This window comes from Phoenix dactylifera, unplaced genomic scaffold (assembly GCF_009389715.1).
Source record: "Phoenix dactylifera cultivar Barhee BC4 unplaced genomic scaffold, palm_55x_up_171113_PBpolish2nd_filt_p 001409F, whole genome shotgun sequence".
NCBI classification, from domain to species: Eukaryota; Viridiplantae; Streptophyta; class Magnoliopsida; order Arecales; family Arecaceae; genus Phoenix; species Phoenix dactylifera.
Genome location: NW_024068731.1, coordinates 73,395 through 98,787, shown reverse-complemented (window position 1 = coordinate 98,787; position 25,393 = coordinate 73,395). Strand labels below are relative to the sequence as shown.

Here is a 25,393-nt window from a genome sequence, read left to right as displayed (position 1 = left end):
AATTCAATAATTTTAAGATAATATACCGGCATATTAACTATGTTCTTCCATCCTAATGCACTGCAGGTTTTTGTTTGCTGAGTACCGCATGTTGTACATAATAACTATCTTTTATGTAAATTGACTAATTAAATTCTATTCTCACTTCTGCAATTGTTTATGGTTTCACTATACATTATTCTCTTTTGCTAAAAATGTCCCACAATGGCAGATTGTGAGTAATGAGACAACTGCAGAGGCTGATTGACATTCACATGACAACTATTACCCAAGTATTTCTCAAGTTTCCTTTTTAGCAGATTTTTCTTTTTGTTCCCACAATTTCATATAACTTATCTTGACAGAACTCATTATTTTGCCCTGCAGGCTGCAGCAAATGCAACATTTTGAACTTTTTGGTCCTTGGTCAGGTGATGAATGTGCATCTATAGACAGTGTATCTGGGTGTACAGTTTTAACTTGTTTCTTTGTTCCTGAGCTAAGAATCTTTTGTAAGCACTGAATTGTTATATCCAATCAGTTGAAGTATCCGATGCTGTTTCTGCCCAATACCTGCAAATAGTTCTGTTGTATCATTAAATCTCTTCATCCTCAAGAATTTGAACCGCTGTTAATCTATGGGGCATGAAGATGTTATTCCATTCATTATAATCATGCATATATCAAAAGATTACCTTTTCTCTGTCACCATATTTTTATGTGGAGCCTGCGAAGATCCATTGTTGACTAGTTTTGGAGGAACACCCCGACACGATTGAATAGCATAATCTAACTAAAAGCATGTTTTTTGGTTAAGTGGACTAAGTGTCATCCACCTCAATTTTCAAGTAAATTATTTGTTAATTTTCTTGTTACATAATCATGCTGACTTGAGTGGGTTTGCCTGAATTTTGACTCGAATTTAGAAGCATGCTTGGTTCAAGATATGTGGCTACTGTGGAGACCAGATAGCTTTTTATTGAATTGTAGTTGTCTGGAGCATGAGCGTTCTTTGTTCTTAATTCAAATGTTTAATGTTGTGATATTTCATCTTTATTTAGTTTAACAGTGAGTCAAAGTATATCAATAATCATCCATTAAGAAAAAGTATATCTATAATCCATATTTCAAATCCCAGATATATTTAATGATTGATTTTGTGCCTGTGATATAATGGAATTTGGGCTCGGTAGTCTTTTTTTAATGGTTGAACCGATCAGACATAATGTAATTTTTTTGACAAATTACTCTGGTTAAACTCATGCAAAGCGAGTCTCAACAATAAATCCATCATGAAACTCCATTTCTAAAGGGAATGTTGTACCTCCCATCTAATAGACAACATCTTTTAAGGCTCTATATAAAAAGAGCAAATAATTCTTGCTTGGACAATGAAGAGAATCTCTCCTCCACTAACTTATCCACAGCACCGTTAGCATCACCAATGATGTGTAACGTGGTTGTTTTTTTTTTGCTACCACTTGGTTGACTGTAATAACAGGTTGCCAGTCAGAATAGTTACAAGCATACTGCTGTCAACATTCTCCTGGACCAATGCAATTGAACTCATCATACTCCAAAGTCAAAACTGTTTTATAAACCAACTTTTGCATACCTGTGGTGCGTTACATAGGATTGCATGAGCGATCATCTGAATCATGCTCCTCTGCGATGAATAAGCTAGCTATGGATTATAACCTTCATGTCTTTATTGTAGTATTTAGCTCAGGAACATATCAAGGACTGCTTATATTACATCAACTTTTGATGATAATTTATAGCATTTTACATCACTTTGATGTAACCAGAGTGGAGCAGCAGCTAACAGCGAGTACAACAAGACAGAAGGGGTATATCTTCAATAACATTAAGTAGTAAAATTTATGATATAGAAAAGGTCAACAGTTGGAACTTTAAATGAGCTCCATCCCAAGGATAGGATGTTGCCAGAATTATCGCAACGCCTCACAATTTGAAAATGAAAACAAGCTGGATATCCGTTTAGTGTATCCTGTCTGCTACACGGACGATGTTGAGAAGGCAACACCGTATTATCTTTATCTCCTGTCGCCTGCAGAGTATGCTCTTCCAGAACTCGGCTCACCAATGGAGACTGATGCCAGTGACTTGGAAGCCCATACTTTCGCATTCATTGCTCCTTCCTGCAAATTCCCTCTTTTGCATGGATTCAATCTGTTGAAACAACACAACATAAGCCTGTGAACGATCTTGCAAGCTCATCAAACTCGCATACTGCATATGCCGCCTCCACGCCCGCTTGACACAGGCATTTAGTTTTGGAAGAAGGATATAAAGCAATCTCATTAGCACAAAGGACCAGGCCAGCACCAGATATGTATCCTGTTGAAGCAGTTTCTCTGGTGACCTTCCCCATGAGAATGGGCAATTTTCTTGTTCATTATCTTCCTTGAGTTCAGTATCAGTTGATGGGTCCACAATTTTCTCCACCGGTATTGGATCTAGCACCGCGGGATTAGCACCTATACCAGATCATATGGAAAACAAAATTATTGCATCATAAGAAATTTGGAAGGAAGAAAAGCCAATTTCAAAATTATTATGCATTATTTATTTTATAACTTCCATGGTGCGGCCATATTAAACACGTACACACATAGATGACAATAGCAGATATGTTTGAAACTATAATGCAAATTGAAGGCCCAAATGTAAGCAGCTCTTTTTAGTATCAATCCATGTTGACCTAGAGAATCCATTATGATGTTTCAAGATAACTAGAGCCAATGGACTGTATGATGAAACAGATGAAGTAAATAATCTAACGAAGAGTGCTGCAACAGTTTCACGAGAACCTCCCTAAATTCGGTTTAAACCTAGTTGTCGGTGCAATAGGTGGGGTTTGTTTGTTATTTGGGGCTAGATTGCCAATTTTGCCCCTTCCATTTCCTTAAAAACCCTGGTTTAATGGCCATGTTGACGACATCCTAGGGAGGAAAGCACTTTCTTATGCAGAAGGATGAGGTAAATTGTAATTATGACCAAAAAGTCTGTCAGCTGACTCACCTGTAACATCATTGTAGAAAGCAACTAGGGAAGTAATATTTCGTGATCCACGATACCGCACTCGCATTGTAGAATTTAAGAGGAAAAGAGTTGGGAAACCATGAACACCATACCTAGAGAGTATGCTGCAAATCATAAATTTTAGTGGTTAATAGGGGCCCACATGCAAATAAATGGTGAAAATCGAATGATGAATAAATTTTCAACACACACCTCGATCTGATGACAGATTCCTTCAAATGCAAAATGACGAATGGTCGGAAACAAGGAAGATAAAACCTGGAAATTTGGCCGGCAAATTCTAGAGAAAGGACACCATGGAGCATAAAAGAGCATAGCTATATAGTCCTCCCTCTTCCTGTACACTATATTCAGTGCCCTCTGCATACCACCTCATCTCCCTAAGAAGAGAAATAAAAAGTCACCCATGGAGTGCATCAGAGTTCTATGAAGCATAAAAAGAAAACTGCAATGGTCAGAAACTGTTATTTAGAATATGAAAATGTGAATGGGCAAAACAACTAGATGAAATAAGGGGCCATGCATTCGGACCATTTAATCAAAAAGTGGCATGAACAAGTATAACACCCAAAAAAAACATCACCAGCAACCAAAATCCATATGGAGTTGGTAGCAGAAAAGACAAACAGCAAATGCAGGGACAGAGCGGCACAGCACCCATACATTGATGATGAGCCAGAACAGCATCAGCCTTCTAAAAAGCAGGAGAAAATTGTGATAGCTTGAGGCAGACTATAAACAATATACCAAGCACAAGAGCAAGAAATCACTTAAGAGGAGTTAAATAACAATATCAATCTACAATCTGCATTGATAAGAAAACTCTCGACATTTTCAAGAAGTCACAAAAGGAGCATCAACAAACTTGACCAAAACAAAAGCCTTCCAGAGGGCATTGATCTTGTCTCAAGAAGCAAGCAGAAATCTTTTTTTTTGGCCGTATTGTGGTTCTTCTAGACCCAATATGTGTGGTCCAAATTTCTAAAGAACTGTCTTAGTGATGAAAGCCAGTGATCAATAAGTAGTCTTTCCAGTAATGCAAGGGTTACATCAGCTAGCTGAAGAACATTTTTCGGACTGTCATACAAGACATGATGCAAGAAGATAAACCAACCTGCTGAAGAATCACAAATGGTCAGGGAGCAGCAAGATTAAATTCCTAGATATCTTTAAGGTCATCAGCAAGAACCTATCCATTCTCACCAGAAAAACTATAATGTCCCTAGATGTTGTTGCTCAACCTGGGATATCACCTTTTAAGGGATTAGTAAGAAACCATAAACATGGAAAACATCCTTCAGTAGAATAGATGCATTGCAATGATCTCCCGCTACAAGCAATCAAGACTCTTCTAAGTTGCCTAAATTATCCTTGAACTTTGTAACCACATGCTTAAAATAGCAAACGAACTCCCAGCCACCCTATCTAACATTCTTTCAGAGAACACCCATACAAAAAGGGAAGTCATAAATTGATCCATTTATATATTCCTTGTACTAAAATACCTGATACCTGCCTAAGTTCTGCTATGCAAACAAAGAAAGATTTTCTGTAACTTTTAATACATTGACCTTTTCTTAAAACTGAGATGTCATAAGAGTTAAATACCTAAACTCATGGAGATACATTATCATAAGATAACATTTCTTGAAAGACAAATTTTCTTGTTCAATGATCTTGAAGATATTAATGAACCTTTTCTCACATTTCATTGATCATGTCCTCAAACATTGCAATCAGAAGCAATGGGAAAGACTGTACGCTGCAAATCTGGAAACAAGAATGGAGATCCTGCAGAGAAGTGCCATAAGAACATATTCCCTCAATGAGTACTCCGTCAATCTTTAATACAAATTCATTATGCGGACAAGGAATTTTCATTCCAATTAACATGCCTTCTCCAGAACCGATTCTACCACCAACACTGCAATGCCCACTTCATTGCCGAAGTCCACGCAACTCAGTCATTTGAATAGTACACATTTAATAAGTAGTATTTTGGGTGTGCAATTTAATTTGTGATCTCACAGAAAGAAGATAGAATTTGACCTAGGGGACTTCATGCTTTAATCAAAACATCAAAATAAACTGCTTACACTCAAAATATGAAATCTATGATCACATACTAAGGGAAGCCAAAACAGAAAACAAGATAAAATTCTTTCGTGTTCCAGTACGATAATTGCCACTTCTATAAATATGGTTCTCCCTGCATATATATGTTGCTTGCAATTTATCGAGAAGTTAAGGATAATTTAAATCGGGTTCTTTAATGTGATGAAACCATTCAGTCATATCTAGAAAGCAACTATGTCTGATACATGTGCAAAACCTGCTGCTTGCAAACTGATCTAGCAATCAGGACAATTTAACTAGGATTCATTAATGTGATCGAACCATTCAGTCATATCAAGAAATCAACTATTACTGATATGGGTACACCAAACCTTGCCAGACTCCAATCCAATAATTTGGCATCAGTATGACTAAATCAGCAAATATTTGCAATTGGAAGTTCTGAGACCAGAAGTTCATTTAGAAACAAACATTTAGAAGCTTAAAATAGACTCATGCATGATAAATTATGCCATTAAAATGACAGTCAGTAGCTGGAAAGCCTGAAGCAAGGGAATCAGATACAAATATTAGTAAGATAATTGTACAATAGACCCTAGAATAGACCGTGGTAGCAATTTAAGTTCAAGTACTGATTTCTATTTTGACTCACATCAATCCACAAAGTCCCTAGCAAACCAAAATATTAACAACGAAAGTTAAACAGGTTAAAAGATCTGGTAACCAAGCTCCTAGTGAATAAGCCATGAATCCTAAACAAGAATGCAACATTAATGGGTTAGACCTCCTAAGGTAGAAAGCATAAGTAGTCTGTCAAGATTCAAGGTTACAAGGCTTCATGTACAATAATGTCCCTCTGATCCTAATTTCAAGATGCCGCAGAACTTGCACAAAATATCTCTTGAATGAAATCACACAGGTATTCTGTGTCTACTTCTATTCACAAAACAACTAATCCAATGCATATACTTTTGCATCCCCCTCTCCCCAAAAAACAAAACTCCCGCCACCCAAGTGCGCATGCACAGAAACAGTATTTGGTATAACTAAATAGTTACTAATACAATAGATCACCTATTGAGCAAAGTGCTCATGCCAAATAGGGACCAACTCAATTAAAAATAATAATTAAAAATAATCGAAGAAAATATTTTAAAAAGAAAATTAGAAGCAACTAGAACAACTTTTCTGAGAATAGAAACTGTTTTTGATTTTTCTTTAAACTATAGCTAATGAAACATAGCCATTGTGCTTATGTTTCCTGAACATAAGAGCCTTTTTTAGTAAAGAAAAGTAATTACATTCCATAAGAATCCTTCTTTTTCTTTTTTCCTTCTCACTTTTTGGATGTTGAAAGAAAAAGAGAAACTCACATACTGCTCCGAAACTAATTCTAAACATCTACAGAAGATGACTTTCCAAGTTAAGCACCAAAATGGCCTGGTACAACCGGTTCACAAGCCAACTCGATCAGTAAGAGCCAATACAGATTGGTCCATGTAAACTGGCCAAAATCCTCCAAAACAACACAATGCACTCGTCATAGCCTTATCTATAAAAACCAACAAGAACCAAACAGCAACTGGTAACTAGCTCATGAAACCAGGGTCGGCGGAATCGTCCCGAATCGAATGGTTCCAGCCGTCCCGAGCCGTACCGGTGGCTTACCAGTACGGTTCCGGCAACGAAATGCGTTGCCGGAGCTAGAGAAAGAAAGAGAGAGCTAGCGGGTAGGGAGGGAGGGAGAGAGAGCGTGACGCCGGCGAAGGCTGCGGGTAGCGAGGTCGCAGCCGCTGCCTCTGTTTCCAACGAAATGGGGTCCGGTCGCAGCCTTAAAAAATTTTGCGATTTTTAAGTGAAGTCGGCAAGATTTTGCGACTTCCCTTAAAAATCACGAAATTTTTTTAAGGCTGCCGACTTCACTTAAAAATCGCAAAATTTTTTTAAGGCCGTGGCCGAACCCTGTTTCATTCGAAACAGGAGCAGCGACGGCAGCCTCGTTACCACGGCCGAGGCCAGCCTCCGATGGCCTCCTCCAGCCTTAGTCGGCACTTCGCCGGCATCCCGCCCTCTCTCTCTCTCCCTCCTCGCTTGCTCTCTCTCTCTTTTCCTCTCTCCCATGGTTTCTCTTTCGGACAGAGCCCGGCACGGCCCGTACCGAGTCGTCCGCCGGAGAACCGGACCGGTGTCCGGTACCGGTTCCCTTCGACCTTGCATGAAACTGCATGGCAAGAAACACATCATAACTAAACATATGCTAAAAGGAATACTAAGCTACACTAGAAAACTCAGTTCAAGTGAACTCTCATTATACTTGTGACAAGTAGACATACTCAAACTCAAGTGTTCATCCAAGACTCTAACCCTTCAGAAAAAACTAGCAATCTTATGCCCAATGGGAAATGCAATTTCCTTTGATAAAGAAGTTCATCAACATAATCCTTAACCTTTATCGGAAAGGTGTACCAATAACAAACCATGGATTAACATCATATTGGATAAAAAAGTTACATAAAAAAAGTTAAAAGAGTACTGGAGATGTTTGCAAAAGGAAAATAATAACCAACCTGCAAGTAGCAAGTTCCAAACTCTTACATAATAATATGCCAGAATACTGCTATGACATGTCATGGTACATGCCAAATTGTAATATCAAATGGTGCATATTATTGCACATCTCTTGTGTTGACGCTCATAACCATAACAACAGAGTGAATATTGTATGACATAGAACAAATTCATACACAATCTAAATCCTGATTCGAACCAAAGAATCATAAGTATAATAATAACAAAATTCGAATTTTCTGACTCAAGTATGAATCTCATACTTCGAATTTTTTAATAAACATTTGATGTTAATAACTTAGCCGACAACCACAATTGCAACACAAGCCTAGATCTAATCTTTTTAGGGAAAAGCATTATGAATCTTCATTTGTCAAAACTTCCACTATGTGCTAGTACTAGAGATACTGATGAGCTTTTTCAGTCCATTTTCCCAACTTTTCTTCCAGAATCGCTAGCATCTTCTTCTCTCTTCATAAATTGATAAAACAAACTCGAGCAGCTCCCCTTACAGCACCTCCTCAAGTCCTCAATACACATGTTCATGCCATTCTAGTTACTTTTTAGAGTCTATGGCATTCTACTATATTCAGACCATGCCAAAAATGCAATTGTTCTCACCACACCAGTACATGTGTTATCGCACATTCAAAAAAGAAAAAATAATTAAAAGAATGTTTTATCTGAGTAAGCCTTTAGTTCCATCATATGCATGCTATGTTCTTGTCCATTTCCTTCAGTTCACTAAACAATTGTGCTGCAATTCCATGGAAAAAGTTCAGAAATAAACTTAACATAAATGCTTATTTTAGCAAGTCCAAAAGAATCCTCACTAAAACAACATCAGAGCAAGTCCAAATCAGTTAGCTAAAACTCTGACACCATTGAATGTATAATTACATTGAATTGTCTAAGAACAACAAGTGAAAGGAAACAAGCGAATCCACTAGGAAAACTAATGACACCAAAAAAAAAGAAGATATATTAAAGCTATCTAATCGTCTTACTATATATAACATTTGTGGCCAGACTTAGGGTTATGGCCTCAAATTCTTTTTTCTTTGAAGGGAAAAAAAGACTCCAAGTCCAAATCATTATCTTGTTTCAACTCCCTAATCAGATAAGGAGAAACAGGAACCACTAGTGTTCCCTTGGACACTCCAAATTTTAGGTTTTTTGACTTGTTGGACGCTTGGGACATTCCATGACAGACTCCTTGACACTTCATACCATCAAATCATGATGAAATCATGGTTATATGCCTACTTTTGGCACTCACAATGAAATATATCAAGTCTAAAAATAATAATTAACAACCACTTTACCAAACTTGATGAACTTTAAAGAGCCTAGATCTAGCTCACTACTCATCATACGCGAATACATATTTAAAGATGAATATATAATATACACATTCCCATGGCTGAATTTTAGAAGATTCTAGTTTCGGATTCTTCCAGACACTTGGATAGATGGACCTGTTTCACACATCTTAGAACCTGCTCTCTAACCCCATGCATGTCCCTAGGCAAGAGCAGAAAGAAGTGACAATGGAATTACACTGGCTTCGCATGGGATCTCAATTAAAAAAGATTTTAAAAATAGTGGGACCCACTTCTGGTTAATAGTTAACATTTTTAAAAAAAATTAAGATGGTGTGCTGGCATGTAATTATGAGACCTAGGAGTGTTGGAACTCGTAAGCAAGATATGGAGATTAAAAGGGAAATTGCCACAGCCATCCACCAACTACAAGATGATATAAAGCTGTCTTGACATAATGGAAGGTATATATGGTCCAAAAGTCGCAGGCAGCCCCTCAAAGAATAATGAGCATAAATTGGTAAAAGAGCACCCTGATAAGTATTTTGCATGCACAAAGAAAAATTAGGATTTCCCAAAGATTCTCTCCAATCAACATCTTTTTCATCTTGAATAGACTTTATCATCCTAAAAACATTGAGAGAAAAAATCAAAACAAAAACAATTTGACTTCACCACCGATTGACCAGAATCTGAAGTATACAGCATGAAAGTCCTCTTCCCAAAGTCTTGATCCTATTCTTCAATGTCTTTTTTTTAGGCATTTTGAAACACGAGTCGCACCATAAAGACAACGAGGTTCTAAATATCCAAGCAAACATCCTTCCAGTTATAGATACATGATATCCAATTCAACATCCCACTTCCCCATAATTAGACGATAAACTTATATCCTATATGCCCTCTCTGACCCTTTTTTTTTCTTCCCTGGATTAATATCTCCAACCAAACTCCCACACACAAGACAAGCTCCTTTCTTGTGTATCCCAACTAAGAAACTATTTTTGCTAGCTAATGTCACATATAGAGTTTGTTTTTCAATGATCTTACCGTTCTTACCATGAGTATAATAACTAATATGTCAGGAAAAGATATCTCAAAATTCCTAATTCTCAAAAGAATACCTTTTCTTATCGAAAGCTAGCTTTTTGTATAATAATTCACGAAATCAAAGATATTCGTTTCTCTTCAGTCTCCAACCGAAATGTAACAGTTAATAAATTAATCCCCGCCAGACCAAAAAATAAAAGATAGACGTTGTCCAAAAAAATTTATTTTCATACCAAAAGAAAAGGTGAAAAAGAACAAATTTTGGAGGGGGGATATTTGTTACAAGCAATCATACCAATCTATGACACCTCAAGAGATTCTCCGGACTAGAACCACAATTAAAGAAAACCCTAACTAGCTGTGGTAGGTATTCACCTCGATGACGCCGATCAGATTACCACCGAGTACCGGAGAAGCCAGGCGCGGGCACGAGTCCGGCCGCCCCAGATCGACTGGCAGGCCGAAACCCTAGGGCAGACCGAGGCGGGAGGCGGCCGCCGGCCCCACGACGACCAGAAGAAGAACCAACAACGCCGCCACTGCCCTCGAAACCCTCCTCCCCTCCATGATTAACGACAATAAGCGAAGAAATCGAGAAGGAGACGAGAGAAAGAGATAGGTTACAATCGAAACCCTAGATCGAGGGGAGGCGGCGCGGGACAGCAGGGGAGCCCGATGCGCGCATTTTAGCGTCGGGAGCTCTCCCCGTCCACGGCGACGAACCGATCAATAAATAAATAAATAAATAAAATTGCAAATAAATCTTCTTCTTTTTTCCCCTCGTCTCTTCTTGCCTTTTCCTTTCCTCGTTTTCCCTTTCTCTTTTCTCTGTCGATTGTTTTGGTACAACCCCACAGAAGAAATATCAAAAGAGAGAAAAAGAAAGGAGGGGGGCCCACGGGTTTATAAGATGGTGTGGATTGGCATCGGGACCGTCCGGATATTGATCGGACGGTGAGCGAATGGGAGACCTGGAGGCGGCTTGACAGAAGACCAGAGAGGACGGGTTGATTGGTTGGAAATGGAGGAGTCCTCTACGAAGGATGTCTGCACGCGGAGACAGATAGCGTTGACTGAGTTTGGGAAAGTGTGGTTTTTACATGTACTTATAAACTAGACCCGCGAAGCAGACCACCAATAGTAGGAAGAAATTATACGGAGATCTAGCAAAAGCAAAAGGATGGTTGATAGTTTCTAGTTTATTTTTAATTTAGAGGCACCGAGGTGGCCGAGCGATAGCAGGAGGCAAGTCAGTACACATGGATGACTATGTATCCATCCATACACGGATGGTTTTACTCTGGAATGGTTTGGTGAAATCTCTTTTCTCTTGGTTGACAAAGACAATCACCCACAACCAGTCGCAGCTCACTTCACCGGGTGATATGAGAAAGACAATCACCCACGGACCTAATCATGTTCGGCACCAGTCTCCACCGCATCTCGAGTGAACCGAGCATTTGATCAGTTATTACCAGGTGATGCGCAAGCAGTGTTTTATTTTTTAGTTTTTAATAAAAATGATAAAAAAGGATATTATATACATAGTTGAAAATAATATAGTAATATATATAAAAGGCTAAGGATAAAATCGGATTATAGAAAGAAAAGGCATGGAATGCACGAGTCTTAAAAATGTAAGAGACTGTAATACATTAATTAGGTGGGGCTTGATTAGCATCGGCAAATGATGCTTCTTTTATGGCAATTAAGAAAGTAGCAGATGACATTTATTAATCTTTTTTTTTTTCCGCTAGATATGTTCATAATGAATGAATGCTTGAACCTACATTCTCTCATTTCAGCTCATGATATCAAGAACCCTAACCCATTGCTGCATTATCCATTGAGATGTTCAGATGACAATATGCCACACCGATGTGGGACAAGAGAACAGAAAAATAGAATGAAAAGTTGGTATCAAAGTCCTCGTCTCGGAGGATCTTCTCGACTCTCGACAGCCTTTTATTGAACAGGACCATTCGAGCATTCTTCCCTTCGGCATACCCAAATGTTTGAGGGTCTTCTAAATTAAAGCCATGTGCGATTAAGGACCTCTCTATCACTCTCATTCGTGTCTCTAGGCATTCCATTGGATGTCGCTCATTTTGGCTGGATGACGGAAACTAAAACAACACAAATATCCTAATTAGTGTATGCATTTAATTGTGTACCAATTGAAAAGAGGGGCAGTGCCAAATAGAAATAAATGTCTACCAAGTGGTTGTAAGTGTACCAAATGGAAATAAGAGTATGCAGAGACCTGAGTTATATCGTGCACACCCTTTTGCAAAAATTTCATCTCCTCGCATCTCTATTGGAGCCCGCACTTGTGGCCTTCCTCGCGATAGAAGGTGCAACTCCTCCTCCCTAGGCTCTAGCTTTCCGATCACCTAATGCTGGCGAAAAGTTAAGTTTTGCATCAAGTTAAAATAGTTGCGATGTTAGAAATGAACATTCAAACCTGAAATCTTTTTAAGTTTTTCATAACTTTGGCGATCGCGTCCACCTTGCGAGGGAATGGGGCGTTGCTCCAACGCAGGAGACGTGGATACATGAACGGTGGCCGGTGGGCTTCCCAGAAGGCTGTTCGCATGCTCAACAGCCCATGCCTGCCAAAAACCAATATAACCATCATATTTGAAGTCAATACATATCTCAACAATGAATTACAAAAAAACATTAAAATGCTTACCACAAGAGCGACAGTGCAGCCATTCATATACCTAGTAGATCCCTTGCCGGTGATGTTCCTTGTCCTCACACTCTCGGCTAGACTAGGTATCTGCTGGCGAAGAAAAGCAAAAACGGCAAGACCCCAACTATATGAACCTAAGCAGTCTAAATCATCAAGATATGAACATAATGCCTTAAGAATATAATAGTGTATGGATGGAAAGAGGATAGTCACAAAGAGATATAGAACCCATAATTTGGTGAAATCTTCTACATCTTGTTTTTTCACTCTTTCCAACAAGATATTGTAATTTATTTTTTACTGCATCTCTATCAGCTTTTTTATGGTCACCCTCAAAAAATCGGGTGATGAGGTCAGACTTAACCCTTCCCTCCTTATGCAGTTGGACCTCATTGCCTGTGGCACTCAAACCAAGGATGAGTGCAAAATCACTCCCTACAAAAGGCACTAACACTTTACCAAACCAAAATCCCTCCTTCTTATCATCCCAAAAGGAAAGCAATGTGTCTAGGACTGGCCTACTCTGCTTAATATATGGAAGAGCTAGCATGTGTCCAAATGGAGTGCCGGTCACCCTTTCCTTTTGCTCCCGAGACATAGACTTGACAAGGGTGACAGTAAAATGGACGAAGTGACTGAAGTAGCACCTTCCATTGACCATATTCTTCAAGCCAACAGAAGGTGCTTTGCCTCTCCTCTGAATTAGAGCCATCTTAGATGTCTGCATCACAAATTATATTCAAACGATAAATTTTAATAATATCATTTCAAAATTAGAAAAACATATTTGAGTAAAACATCATGCATTAATGAATGATCTATATAATTGTAACAAAGAACAGAATAGCACTGAATAGCGATCAATGAAGGATTATCATGATTTTTTTATGACAAATATGTCAAATGCGCCATCTCAACCTCTCTATCTATTATTTTTTAAATTTTGACCATTTCTAAATTTTAAAACAAATGACATAGAAAACTATATAACAATTTGGTGTTTGATATAAAATTTAAAAAATTATGTTGTAACGATTGACATATTTGGTGAGTTGGGCAAAGGCGACAGCATTAACAAAAAGCTTCTGGAAGAGCCGACGACGGAATGTCGTAGAGTCCCAATTCTCCACCAAAAAATGGTGGAAAAATAGAGTCGAACTTGAAAAATTGGAGTGGGAAACTACGAATTACGGAAGAAGAAAGTCGAAGCCACTATTGGAAAGATACTTCGACTGATAAGGGTGGGAAACTAGGAAAGTACGGAAAGAGCAGAAGAGCGATGAACAGGAGAGCAAAATGATTTCCTCTTCCAATGATGGGACACATTAACAGTGAAAAAATAGAGAAAATAGGGATGTCGGTGGCCAAATTTGTCCAAGGAGAAAATAGGAAAGAACTCAGAGTGGGAACGGATTGCCGGTAGGAAAAGGAGTCGAACTCAGAGCGGAAACTGAGGAAAAGAGGAAGAGCGAGGGGTAGTTTCGTTTATGGACGAAAAAAATTATATATCACAAGCCCTATTGATTGATTGTTATAAACCACCCCCCTCCCCCCCCCCCCCCAAAAAAAAAAGCCCTATTTAACCAGGACAATATCTATCATCCTACCTATAAAAGTAGAACATTTTTTTGTGCTAAATTATCCTCCAGAAGGAACATAGGCTTAACAGAAAAACAAAGAAAGCAGGCAATGTAACAATGGTATTGTATTTCTACTCTGACAGTAATATTCATTTTTCCTGCTGACAGTAATATTCATTTTTCCTGCTAAAGGAGGTTCGAAGTAACATCATGAAAAGCAGTGGGCAATTGCCGATTGGCGAACATCTTATTGTCAGTTCCACGACAAAAGCATATATTATAGAGATGAACCAACAAGCAAAATCCAAGACAGTGCACCTATTTAGGACCACTGAATCTAAAAAGTACGCTCCACATGAAGATGAAGCATAGCATTGTTGGTCCCACAGCTCCATGTTGGGATACTAATCAAGAAAACAAGATAGAATCAGGAAATGAATAGAGGCTTGGCATTATATGCAATGAGATATGCACCTAGACTTGCATCAAAGACGAGTTCACCTATTCCGACATGTTCACATAAAAGTGGAGCCATAGTTTACTAGCAGAGTGACCACATAAAAAAAGACATAACACGTGGGTGCTTCTATATAGAACTACAAGGCACGAAAAACAGATTAGATTCCATCACAAGTATGTGTTGCATATGCAAATGTACATGGTAAATCATCAAATAATCATAAGTTTTATTGATCATTACAAGTAAACTTGCATCAAAGACGAGTTCACCTATTCTGACATGTTCGCATAAAAGTGGAGCCATAGTTTACTAGCAGAGTGACAACATAAAGAAGACATAACACGTGGGTGCTTCTATATAGAACTACAAGGCACGAAAAACAGATTAGATTCCATCACAAGTATGTGTTGCATATGCTAATGTGCATGGTAAATCATCAAATAATCATAAGTTTTATTGATTATTACAAGTAAACTTGCATCAAAAACGAGTTCACCTATTCCGACATGTTCACATAAAAGTGGAGCCATAGTTTACTAGCAGAGTGACAACATAAAAAAAGACATAACACGTGGGTGCTTCTATATAGAACTACAAGGCACGAAAAACAGATTAGACTCCATCACAAGTACGTGTTGCATATGCAAATGTGCATGGTAAATCATCAAATAATCATAAGTTTTATTGATCATTACAAGTAGCACTTCACCAAAATGTTCCTGGTTATTCATTGAAAGCAAACACTATCAGTAGAAAAGCACCAGCTCTACTGATCTCTATATCCTCAGAACTTAAAAGCACTTTTCTGAAAAAAAAAAGAGTGAGTTAAAAAGTGTCCTACAATTTTAAATTAAACTTACTTCCCACTTTAGCAATACTAGAACAGAAAAGAGTAAATAACTAAAATAGTTCTAGCATTTGTGAAACACATCGGTACCTCACTTGTGTGCTGGTTGGACATCTCCGGCACGGGCATCATCTAGACAATTACAGAGCCTACGGGTGTACATCGGTTATACCAGTGTGCATGCATGCTTTTGTGAGGTTTAAGGAACACAAGTAGACGTATCAAATCTAAATAACTGGGACTGTTATATTGTAAGTACAGAACCTCTAAATGGCTTCCACTTAATTTCCAATTTGATGTAAGTCACAAATTCTCCTGCATGGCTGGTGCTCGAAAAAACTATAGTTATAGCCATCGAGATGAAAAGGTTTTGCAGTCAAGACAGTCGTTTGTAACGTGATGCTATTATAAGAATTTTCTAAATTTGAAGGTTACTGAGTGTATTTCTCCCCAACTATCATCTAGGCTTGAAATAACTTTACCTGTTCTGGGATCATATCAACGATTGGGACACCATCAGCTGAATGTACCCATGATGATGTGCCAGCCACATTACCCTGCAGGGAGTTTGTTCGATCATTGTTCGCAACAACATTGCTCAGAACAACCTCTTCGCATCCAGCATTGCTAGTAACAAAGCAAGTTTCCAGCACATTACCAGGTTTATCCATTTCTTCAAGCACAGATTCGTTCATGTCAATATCAAACATACGATGTGCATCAGTCTCAATCACCCCAGTGTGCCCATTGACAAAAGTAGTGTCAGTACAGGAAGCATTAAATTCATCAGGCATTATATTCCCAGTAACCGGTTCTTTGTCAGAAAATGAATGGCAACCTGCAAATTCAGTTTTCAACCCATTGCCAGATGTATCAGGTTCATCAAGAATGTTTTCTTCCATGGAGCTAGAAAGAATATCATTTGCAAAAGTCTCAATCCCATAAGATGATTCATTACCTGATATGGTTAGCAAATGTCTTTCTGAGTTGACTTTCTCATCAGTGCCATATTTTCCAATATCTGGAATCATAGTACATGAAGAAAGATCGATTTCATTATTAGTAGGTTTAACACCCACGGCATTATTAATGTCAACAACCTCCTCAGATTTGTGGCCAGTCATATGATAATCATTAACGTTGTCAACAGAAATGCTCGTGGAGGAAGGACCAATTTCAGTCATAGTTTCACAGGTTGCAATGTCCCCATTTTTAGGAGGGGAAAACACGGCATCCAAGCATGTGTCAGGCTTGACATCTTTGGTATTGCTAGACTCGATGATATCCTCTAATATATAACCACCTCCATCACTATCATTACCCTGGCTGTCATTACATTTGAGATCCTCAACACTACTAGCCTCAACAACTTTACATTTATAATCAATCATATCAATATTGTTCGGCTGATCATCAACATAATTGCTTGTAGATGCTTCTCGAGTGGTAAAACGTGAGCAATTTTGTGCCACATTGTTTACATCAACAACAAAAGGAGATATGGCATCCATGCATGCAGCAGATTTGTCATCTGTGATATTTCTTTCCCGAACAATCTCATCAGACTTGTAATTAGTCAAATTATGATCATTATTTTGGTCATCAACAGAGATGCTTGTGCAGGCTACTTCAGTAGTTTTACTACCACCAGACTTTGCATTATGATCAATTTCAGGATTCTTGGTCTCAATTCTGCACTCAGAGGAATCAACATGAAGTTCATCAGCAGATTTTGCATTACAAGTTTCTTCATTCTCTTTAGCCAAATTAGTCTCTGAGAAACCATATAGTACTGCAACTAAGGGGGATGGATTAAATATCTTTCTTGTCATAATATCTGGCAGTCCTTCAGCACTCAGACCTTGGTATCTCACATGAGCCCCAATATGCCCATTGTAGCGATGTATCTCACTAAAAGTCTTGTGACAAAACTGGCATTCATATTTACCATCTTTTACGATGACACCGTCCCCAATGGATTTGCCAAGTCTACGCCGCTTCACACTCCTTTGATGAAACAACAACTGGTGTTGCATATCTGTGTCCTTGTCAGCAAATGTTAGATGGCATGCATGACATTCTAGAATATTTTTCAAATCATCCGATGTCTGCTTCTCAACCTTGTATAAGACAACTTGCTTCTGATTATCGTCTAAATAAGAAGCAATAGGGGTAACTGAAGAGAAGCTGTGATTTTCCCTCACAATGTCTTCTTGATGGGCAAGACCTGTAGCCTGCTGCATATCACATAAATCCAAAAAAGTCAAGCTGAATTGGTTCAAATATATCAGAATCATCTGTTAGACTTACGGATCTAGGAGTCGATTTATCAAGTTCATGAGTGCTCCCATCATTTCGAACAGAAACGGATCGCATTTCATTTGGGTGGCTGATAAGGGAGAGTATGTATGAAGAAACCTCTTTGCAAGACACAAACTGCTTGCCATTTGGGCTGGAAATGTGTGTTCACAAACACAGGAAATTATAGGTAAGACACTCATCAATTGACCACAAACTGAAATGCATTGATAATCTAGAAGATAGCATATAATTAAACATCATCTCCTATAAATCATCATGAAGTAGCTAGACATTAAATTAATGCACATGTTTCAACAAAGATAGCATACAGAAATTCTATGCGGCATTATTATCAATAAATCACAAAGAGAGAGAAGGAAAATGAAGAAGAGTGCAGGGTTATATATATCTGTTATTCTTCCATGTCCAGATAAATCATGACTAGATAACCTATAAGCTTAACCATCACAGGAATGATAGATGTTTGAGAAGTTCAACAGCATAGTCAGACTGACTTGGAAAGCTTGAAAATAGTTTGACATGCAGCTCATCCTATGCAAAAGAATTGGTAGGGCTTACAAACCTGTAACTTAAGTCCAGACAAGTAGAATCAGAACGTGGCTCAAACAGGAATTGGAAAAAAGCATCAAATAAAAAAGTACAATATCTGGAAAAAAATCATCAGCGTTTAAGACTGAATCAAGGATTTAGGTATTGCTTGCCATGTACATGCCGACCAGGGGTCTGCACAGCATGTGCCACAAGCCATGTAATGCCAACACTTGGCATGGGCCAGCCCACTAGGCGTCATGGCAATAGCAGTCGACATGGTTTGGCATTAATAATTATGGGCCTGTGCATGGGCATGGGCTTTTTTTTTCCCTTTTTGGGAATAGTGTACTTTAAACATTTCCTGGTCTTGTTAAAAGTCATTTCATGCATTAAAACAAAAATTTAAAGCAATATATAGTGTCATATAATCAAGAAAAGATGACATGTATCCATGCAAGAAAAGATGACATGTATCCATGCTGGATATAATGCAATGCGTCATTTATGCAAATACAACATCCTAACAATGCATTAACATTTCTTCAAGGACGATACATCATAAAAATAGACAAAAATCATTCATAACAAAAAGAAGAATTGGTGTTTGAGATTTGAAAAAGATTAAGGCATGTATAGAGACTAAATATCATAGTTATTCAACTCGAAAAGGATAGGCCAGTCAAACCAAAACACTGGAGAACCGGACCCCTGGCCAGTCTGATACCCTAACAGGACTGTGTATCCATTTAATCTCGCAAGGATTGGGCACCACAACCTCGCGCGCTCTCCCTTCCTCTCCCACTCCCTCCTTTGCTTCTCCCCACTTGAATAATGGTGTTTAAAGTGGGTTTCAAACTACTGATCTATGGTTCAATGTAGGTCTTCTTAACCACAGCACCAACACTTGCTTTTGTTTAATCAGGATACTTTGTTATACTTATCAAATCATTAGATGAAGCTATTTTAAACAAATTTTGAAACTTTGAAATCGGTTACTTCCAAAAGACATAATTTTCTGGGTAAATTATGTTTTTAATCTTCCAAGTTTAGGTTGCATTTTTACATGGTCCCTAAACTTCAAAACCCCTAATTAGGTCCTTAGAGTTTCACTTGTGTTTTAATGTCATCCTTCGAGCCAATTTCCGACATCGGAAAGTTGCATGTAATGCACATGCGGCGTTCTTTTTCTTGTTGGCACCAATGTCAGCATATGAGTGATGATGTGGCATAACAGGTGGAAATTTTTATTTTGATGATGCAACATATAGGTGATGACGTGGTATATGCGTGATGAGATGGCACACAGCACGTGCCACAGTGGAATTGTTTTTCCAAAAGCTTCCAATCGCTGAGTGCCACATCATCATCCATATGCCATGTCATTACCCATGTACCACATCATCACCTATCTACCATAAATTATGCTTTTGGTCCTCTTAAATTTCACCAATATTTTTAAACGATCCTATAATTTAAAAAACTCTAATTAGGTCCCTTGATTTTCAAGTGTGGTTTAATGTAGCCCTTTTAAGTTGATTATGACCAATTTCTAATATCAAGAATGCCCGATAACCCCCAATTAGAACCCATATGCCCCCCTCCTCTTTCTCAACCTCTTCCCTATCTTCAGCACCCAACCCCCTTCTCCTCCTCGTCGTCCTTCTCCATCCTCGACATCACCCCCCCATGCCCTCTCCTCCTCTGTCGGCCTCGGTGACAACCGAACCCCCCCACCCTCGGCAATCACCAAGCCCCCCCCTCGTGATGACCCAGCCTTCCTGCATCTTGGCACAACCCTCCTTTTGCTGCCTTCGCCGTGGCACTACGCCCGCTCTGCCCCAACCTCCTCCATTGGGTCCTCTCGCCCTTCCTCCATCGTTGAGCCTATCATTGCCTCCCTCTAGTCGAGCATGTAATCGCGCGGCCTTCCTCCTCCTCCTCGTGCGACCCGCCGCCTCTCTCTCTTATCCCATTAGTAAGGAAACGAACATCACATATGCATCACGTAGAACTTTTCGGTGCTAGAAACTGGCTAGAATCAACCAAAAAGGCTATACTAACTTGAAAATTGAGGAACCTAATTATAGATTTTTAAACTATAAGGACTATGTAAAAGCATTTGTGAAATTTGGCGGACTAAAAGCATAATTTATGGTATATGGGTGATGATACGATATATGGGTGATGATGTGGCACTCAGTGATTGGATACTTTTGGATGGAAATTTTTACTGTGGCACATGTCCGGAGCCACATCACCAACCCATATCCCACATTATCATTCATATGCCACATCATTACCCATATGCCGCAACATCAAAATAAAAATTTTCATTTGTTATGCCATGTCATCACCCCTATGTTGATAATGGTGCCAGCAAGGAAAAAATACCACGTGTGCATCACGTGCAACTTTCCGATGCCGGAAATTGGGTGGACGGATGACATTAAAACAATTGACACTCTAAGGACCTAAGTAGAAGTTTTTGAAGTTTAGGGACCGTTTAAAAATGCAACTTAAGCTTGGATGACAAAAAAATATAATTTACAAAAAGAAACATATATACTTGTTTTATCTTTTGGATATTTTCAAAACTTTATTTTCATCATAAAACAATGTTGACAAGTATCCTGCATTTTCCTATATTATATATTTTAACAATTTTTGATAAAATTAAATGATTCATGATCATTTTTTACTAATATTATAACTAAAGGATTGCATAGAGTGTTGATACATGTGATTTATAAAGACTATTTCATAAAAAATTATCAATAACTATACATATTTTCTTATACTAATTCTATTTTATGTTTTTTCAATTTTTAAATATTTTTAGTGCAAACTTGGTTTGACTGATTGACCCAGTGGTCAGACCAATGACCCGATGACCTGGACCCTTCGCCAAGTCGGTCTCTAGTCTGGATTTAATAACTATGCTAAATATAAGACCTTTCGTACTCGACCCTTCAGATATGGAAATGTTTGGATATAATAACATTTATGAGTTATTACTATATAAAAAACTTCCTACCATTTTAAAGTTGTTACTCTGAAACAACATCAAATTTTAAAGCGATTATGGAATTTGTTCATGAGTTAAAGCTGGCCTTCTAATTTCAATGAATTTTGAGTTTGATTTTTTTTATTGACTCAAATAAGGGTTAGTTTCTTATATGCATGCAATATCTTAAGCAAATGAAGATCGAAATGATATTTATATAAAAAAATTCGATTTCAGTCAGTTGCTTCCTAGGTCATAAGTTGTTTGGCTATTGAGTCATACTTTTACTAAATCCCACCTACCTCCATAATCTTCAGATTAGTCAAAAAAGTGGGGGAGGGATGCAGGGGGCATGCTGATCCACACCAAATCAGGGTAGTTTGACAGAATTCAATGCCAAGCAGTTTGCAGTGCCCCACCACCTCTATGACTCATAACTTATAGGCTTGTCATGGTATGTGCAAAGTGGCATGGTCAACATTCAAGCCCTACACAAAACTACTCATTTTATGTTAGGATAGCACATCTCTAAAGCCACAGTTCATAAAAGTACAATGACAGTGACTCTTCAAATAAAACATTACCAGAAGGATGCCTTTAAAGATGCTAATGATGAGAACATATCAATCAAATGGTTCCAATCCTTTGGAGAGTGGATTTCACATAGCAAAAACCTCAAAAGTCAAAACTACCATTAGACTTTGCAATAATTGATCTCCAGCAATTGCAATTATGCAAGATACAAAGAAAATGAAAGATATTTATTGGTTGCTTTTTGCTTGTCATATTTTCCTCTTACAATTGATAAGGTACTAAAAAGACTGTGCCAAGGATACAAGAAGGACAAGTGATATAGGTTAGAGGCATGTAGCTTTTATTCAACATGCAAAAGTAATTGGAAAGCTTGTTTACCTTGTGCAATCATGCAATGATGCTGCAAGGGAAAGAATTTGCGGATAAAATTTAGGAAAGAATTGGGATTTCCATGGTCACCTGTGTTCCATGGCTGAAAAGATTCTTTGTTTATCTTTTGATGGAGGCCATATTTTAATCTTTATCCACAAACCAGCCAGCTTATCTTCCCCTTCCAACTTATTGACATTGCATTTAGCAAATGACAAAGGGAGTTTGTGATGTGCCACAAAAGTTAGAATAATCATTTTCATAAATATGTTGATTATACCATAACAATGTCGCGGTAAATTATATAGGAAGAAGCAAAATAGCATTAAGGGTCTTGTTCCATAGTTTGAGCTCCTTTTCACTATTATCTATCAAGTTAATGTCAAGCAATTGAAGAACAGGTATACTAGAGGAGGTGTATGATGTTCTTGGTGGGTGCAGGACCTGGTACCCGAAACCTCAGCAACATTAGTTATAAACATGGTGACTCTTATAATGAGAAGATATTGCATATTTGGAAATGCAAAAGGTTTCCCAACTTATACCTATTTTTATGGTCATTTATAGCACATTAAATAATTACTATCCTATATCTTTCGTGCACAACTCATTGAATGTACACAAACTGTATATTCATGGTGGTACATGCATTCTTGCATGTATGTACGTAGTGTACGATGCAAGTATGTGCTTGAGGGTGGGTAGGCGTGTGTGGGTGTGTTTGTCTCTATATGAATAGAAGATGGATAGATATGTCTGATTGCGCATAATGTATTTGGAATCTTGTGGCCATATGTACATTTTAGCCATATTTACAGGGTATAATTACTAAAATTACTAAATCTAACATCATTATATAGTAAATTCTAAATATTTTCTCTTGTGCATCTATATTTGTGTACATATTTGATCCTAATATAGTTATTTTCAGAGGTGCAACTGGTATAATATATTATCGCAGGATACCTGTCAAGTTTAAAGAAAAATTTTATTGTACATCCTCATGACCAACCATGTTTTATAGTACAGAATATTGGGCAGCTAGAAAACATTATGTGCATGAGACGGTTTAGCCAAAATAAAAATTTTGAGATAGATATATAGTAATTTAAGAAAAGATAGAATAAGAAATGAAGTCATAATCAATCTGTCTATGGAAGGGAGTGACCAGGAATGAGAAAATAAACTTTTTGATGCTTCATATAAATATAACTCATAAAATATTAGAAAATCTCAAAAATAGTTTTAAGAAGAGTGCTTCAAAATGCAGGAGAACATAAAGAGTTTTAATTATACAAGAAAATTCTGCTGCCACCAGCATAGAAGATATAATTAATTATATCATCAAAGTAGACTGCATCGATCCCAATTTAAGATACTATCGGAGTGAAATAAGGGATCCAAGGAAGAACAGTGGCTAGATTTTATTAGTAACAAGTAAATACTTTGTATGTAAGAAAATTGAGATGTTGTGGGGATAAACACCAATCAAAAGACATGAGACAATCCAAATGCACTTGATCATGATCTTTAAATCGTTCGCTGTACAATGCAAAAAAAAAAATTGAATTAGAATTGGAATGAGATGTATTTCGAGCATTAAATGAATCGACAATATAAGAAAGGAAGAAGAAGAAGAAGGCAGGAAAGCTAGAAGCAACCTAACGTATTGCCGGCAGTTCAGCCCGGCCACACCGTCCTTCCTCTTGAGCTCGAGAAGCAGTTTCCATCCCCTTGGCAAGTCATCCCCCACCACCGACGCATCAACGATCTTCCTCCTCTTCCTCCAGTTCCCCCACTGCCCTTCCAAGCCACTCAAAAACCGCAGCAGTTCCTCCTCCGCCTTTAACCCCGCCGTCCTTCGCCTCAGCTTCTCCCCAAAAGGATCCACCATTTCCCCCAACCCGACCAAATCCACCGCCACGCCCTTGGCATTCAGAACCTCCCGATCCCTATCATCCACCACTACCAACGCCTTGCTACTACTATCACCCGCGTCGGGATTCCGGTGGGTGGAGATGGGGGTGGCTACGGTTAGCGCTAGGTTGGTTTGAGACTGGGATGGGAGTTGGGGAGGGGGTGCGGAGGAGTCCTCACGGGCGAAGAGCTGGCGGAGGAAGGAGACGATCTGCTGATTCTTGCGGCGTCCTGGGTCGTCATCCTCGGCGCTGGTGCCGTCGGTGGCGGATGTGGCGGAGAAGGAATGGGGGGAGGAGGAGAGGTGGCCGCGGGGGCGGCGGCGGGCGATGGAGGAGGAGGAGGAGAACGAAGAAGGGGGGACGTTGGGCTTGCGGGGGGCGAGGCGGAGGCGGGAGTAGGTCTGCTTGCGGCTGCCGGCGCTCTCATTGAAGACGGAGCGGTCGATCTTGGGGACGACGATATCGTCGCAGCGGTGGGGGTCGAAGGCGTTGGGACAGGAGAGGGAAAGGGTGTTGAGCTCGGCCTGGGAGAGGAGGCGGAGGTCGACCACCGGGATAAGCTCCGTCTCCATGGGAAGAGGAGAGAGCGAGCTTCGAAGGAAGGGATCTCAGAGAGAGGGAGAGAGGGAGGGAGGAAGGCAGAGCGGCTCATGGACTGAAGGTTTATAAAGGTCCGGATCCGATCACTCGGAAGCGACAATTGATAGGTCGCGGGTATGCACCTGAAATGCGCGTGATCAGGTTTGTCTATGCCCGTTTTGGAAAATTTTGAAGGGCGAGGAGCCTTTCCAATTCCTCAAAAAAAAAAAAAAAAAAAAAAAAAAAAAAAAAAAATATATATATATATATATATATATATATATATATATATTTGATAAAATTTTTGAAAAACTGTTTTAGCTTTTTTAGAAAACTAAAAATAGTTTTTTTAGAAGAAGCTCCGAGTTTTCCGAAATACTATTTTCAGCTTTATTGAGAAACTATTTTTTACCAAAATACCTTTATTAATATTTTTTTTTTCCCAAAATCCTCCATCCTACCGCCTCTTCCCCTCTCTCTCCCTCTCTA

The 25,393-nt window shown here is 38.7% G+C and overlaps 2 protein-coding genes and 1 long non-coding RNA gene across 12 annotated transcripts; 1 reads left to right on the top strand and 2 right to left on the bottom strand.

Annotated features, from left to right (window-relative positions):
* Positions 1–13: 13 nt before the first annotated feature.
* Positions 14–537, top strand: LOC120108584. The gene is made up of 2 exons (XR_005509874.1): positions 14–272; positions 367–537. It is a non-coding gene; the product is annotated as an uncharacterized LOC120108584 (long non-coding RNA).
* Positions 538–1,713: 1,176 nt separating this feature from the next.
* Positions 1,714–10,508, bottom strand: LOC103722400 (5'-adenylylsulfate reductase-like 3). Its single transcript, XM_008812948.2, is given in 6 exon segments — positions 1,714–2,181; positions 2,183–2,480; positions 3,025–3,149; positions 3,238–3,257; positions 3,259–3,425; positions 10,437–10,508. Coding segments are annotated over 5 exon segments (741 nt in total). The 5' UTR covers positions 3,412–3,425; positions 10,437–10,508; the 3' UTR covers positions 1,714–2,036.
* A 1,365-nt stretch (positions 10,509–11,873) lies between these two features.
* On the bottom strand, positions 11,874–24,959 carry LOC103722397. Of its 10 annotated transcripts, XM_039122233.1 has the most exons (9): positions 24,068–24,959; positions 23,892–23,948; positions 17,957–18,098; positions 16,605–17,883; positions 16,129–16,484; positions 12,757–13,480; positions 12,571–12,673; positions 12,325–12,460; positions 11,874–12,187 (listed from the first exon to the last, which is right to left on the bottom strand). In XM_039122233.1, the coding sequence occupies exons 1-6, from the start codon at positions 24,895–24,897 to the stop codon at positions 12,932–12,934; spliced, it is 3,213 nt and encodes a 1,070-aa protein (XP_038978161.1). In that variant the 5' UTR covers positions 24,898–24,959; the 3' UTR covers positions 11,874–12,187; positions 12,325–12,460; positions 12,571–12,673; positions 12,757–12,931. The 10 variants fall into 10 exon arrangements, with proteins under 10 accessions (XP_038978161.1, XP_038978158.1, XP_038978159.1 ...); XM_039122230.1 differs by having other exon boundaries at positions 16,129–17,883; XM_039122231.1 differs by having other exon boundaries at positions 16,129–17,880.
* Positions 24,960–25,393: the final 434 nt, after the last annotated feature.

Bases quoted from the DNA above. Each gene is read 5' to 3' on its own strand.
- LOC103722397 (XM_039122230.1), bottom strand. From the start codon at position 24,897: ATGGAGACGGAGCTTATCCCGGTGGTCGACCTCCGCCTCCTCTCCCAG. The intron at 18,099-23,891 runs GTGTTTATCCCC...ACACATTTCCAG, and splicing joins TGTCTCATGTCTTTTGATTG to CCCAAATGGCAAGCAGTTTG. The intron at 17,884-17,956 runs GTAAGTCTAACA...TGTGATATGCAG, and splicing joins ATAAATCGACTCCTAGATCC to CAGGCTACAGGTCTTGCCCA.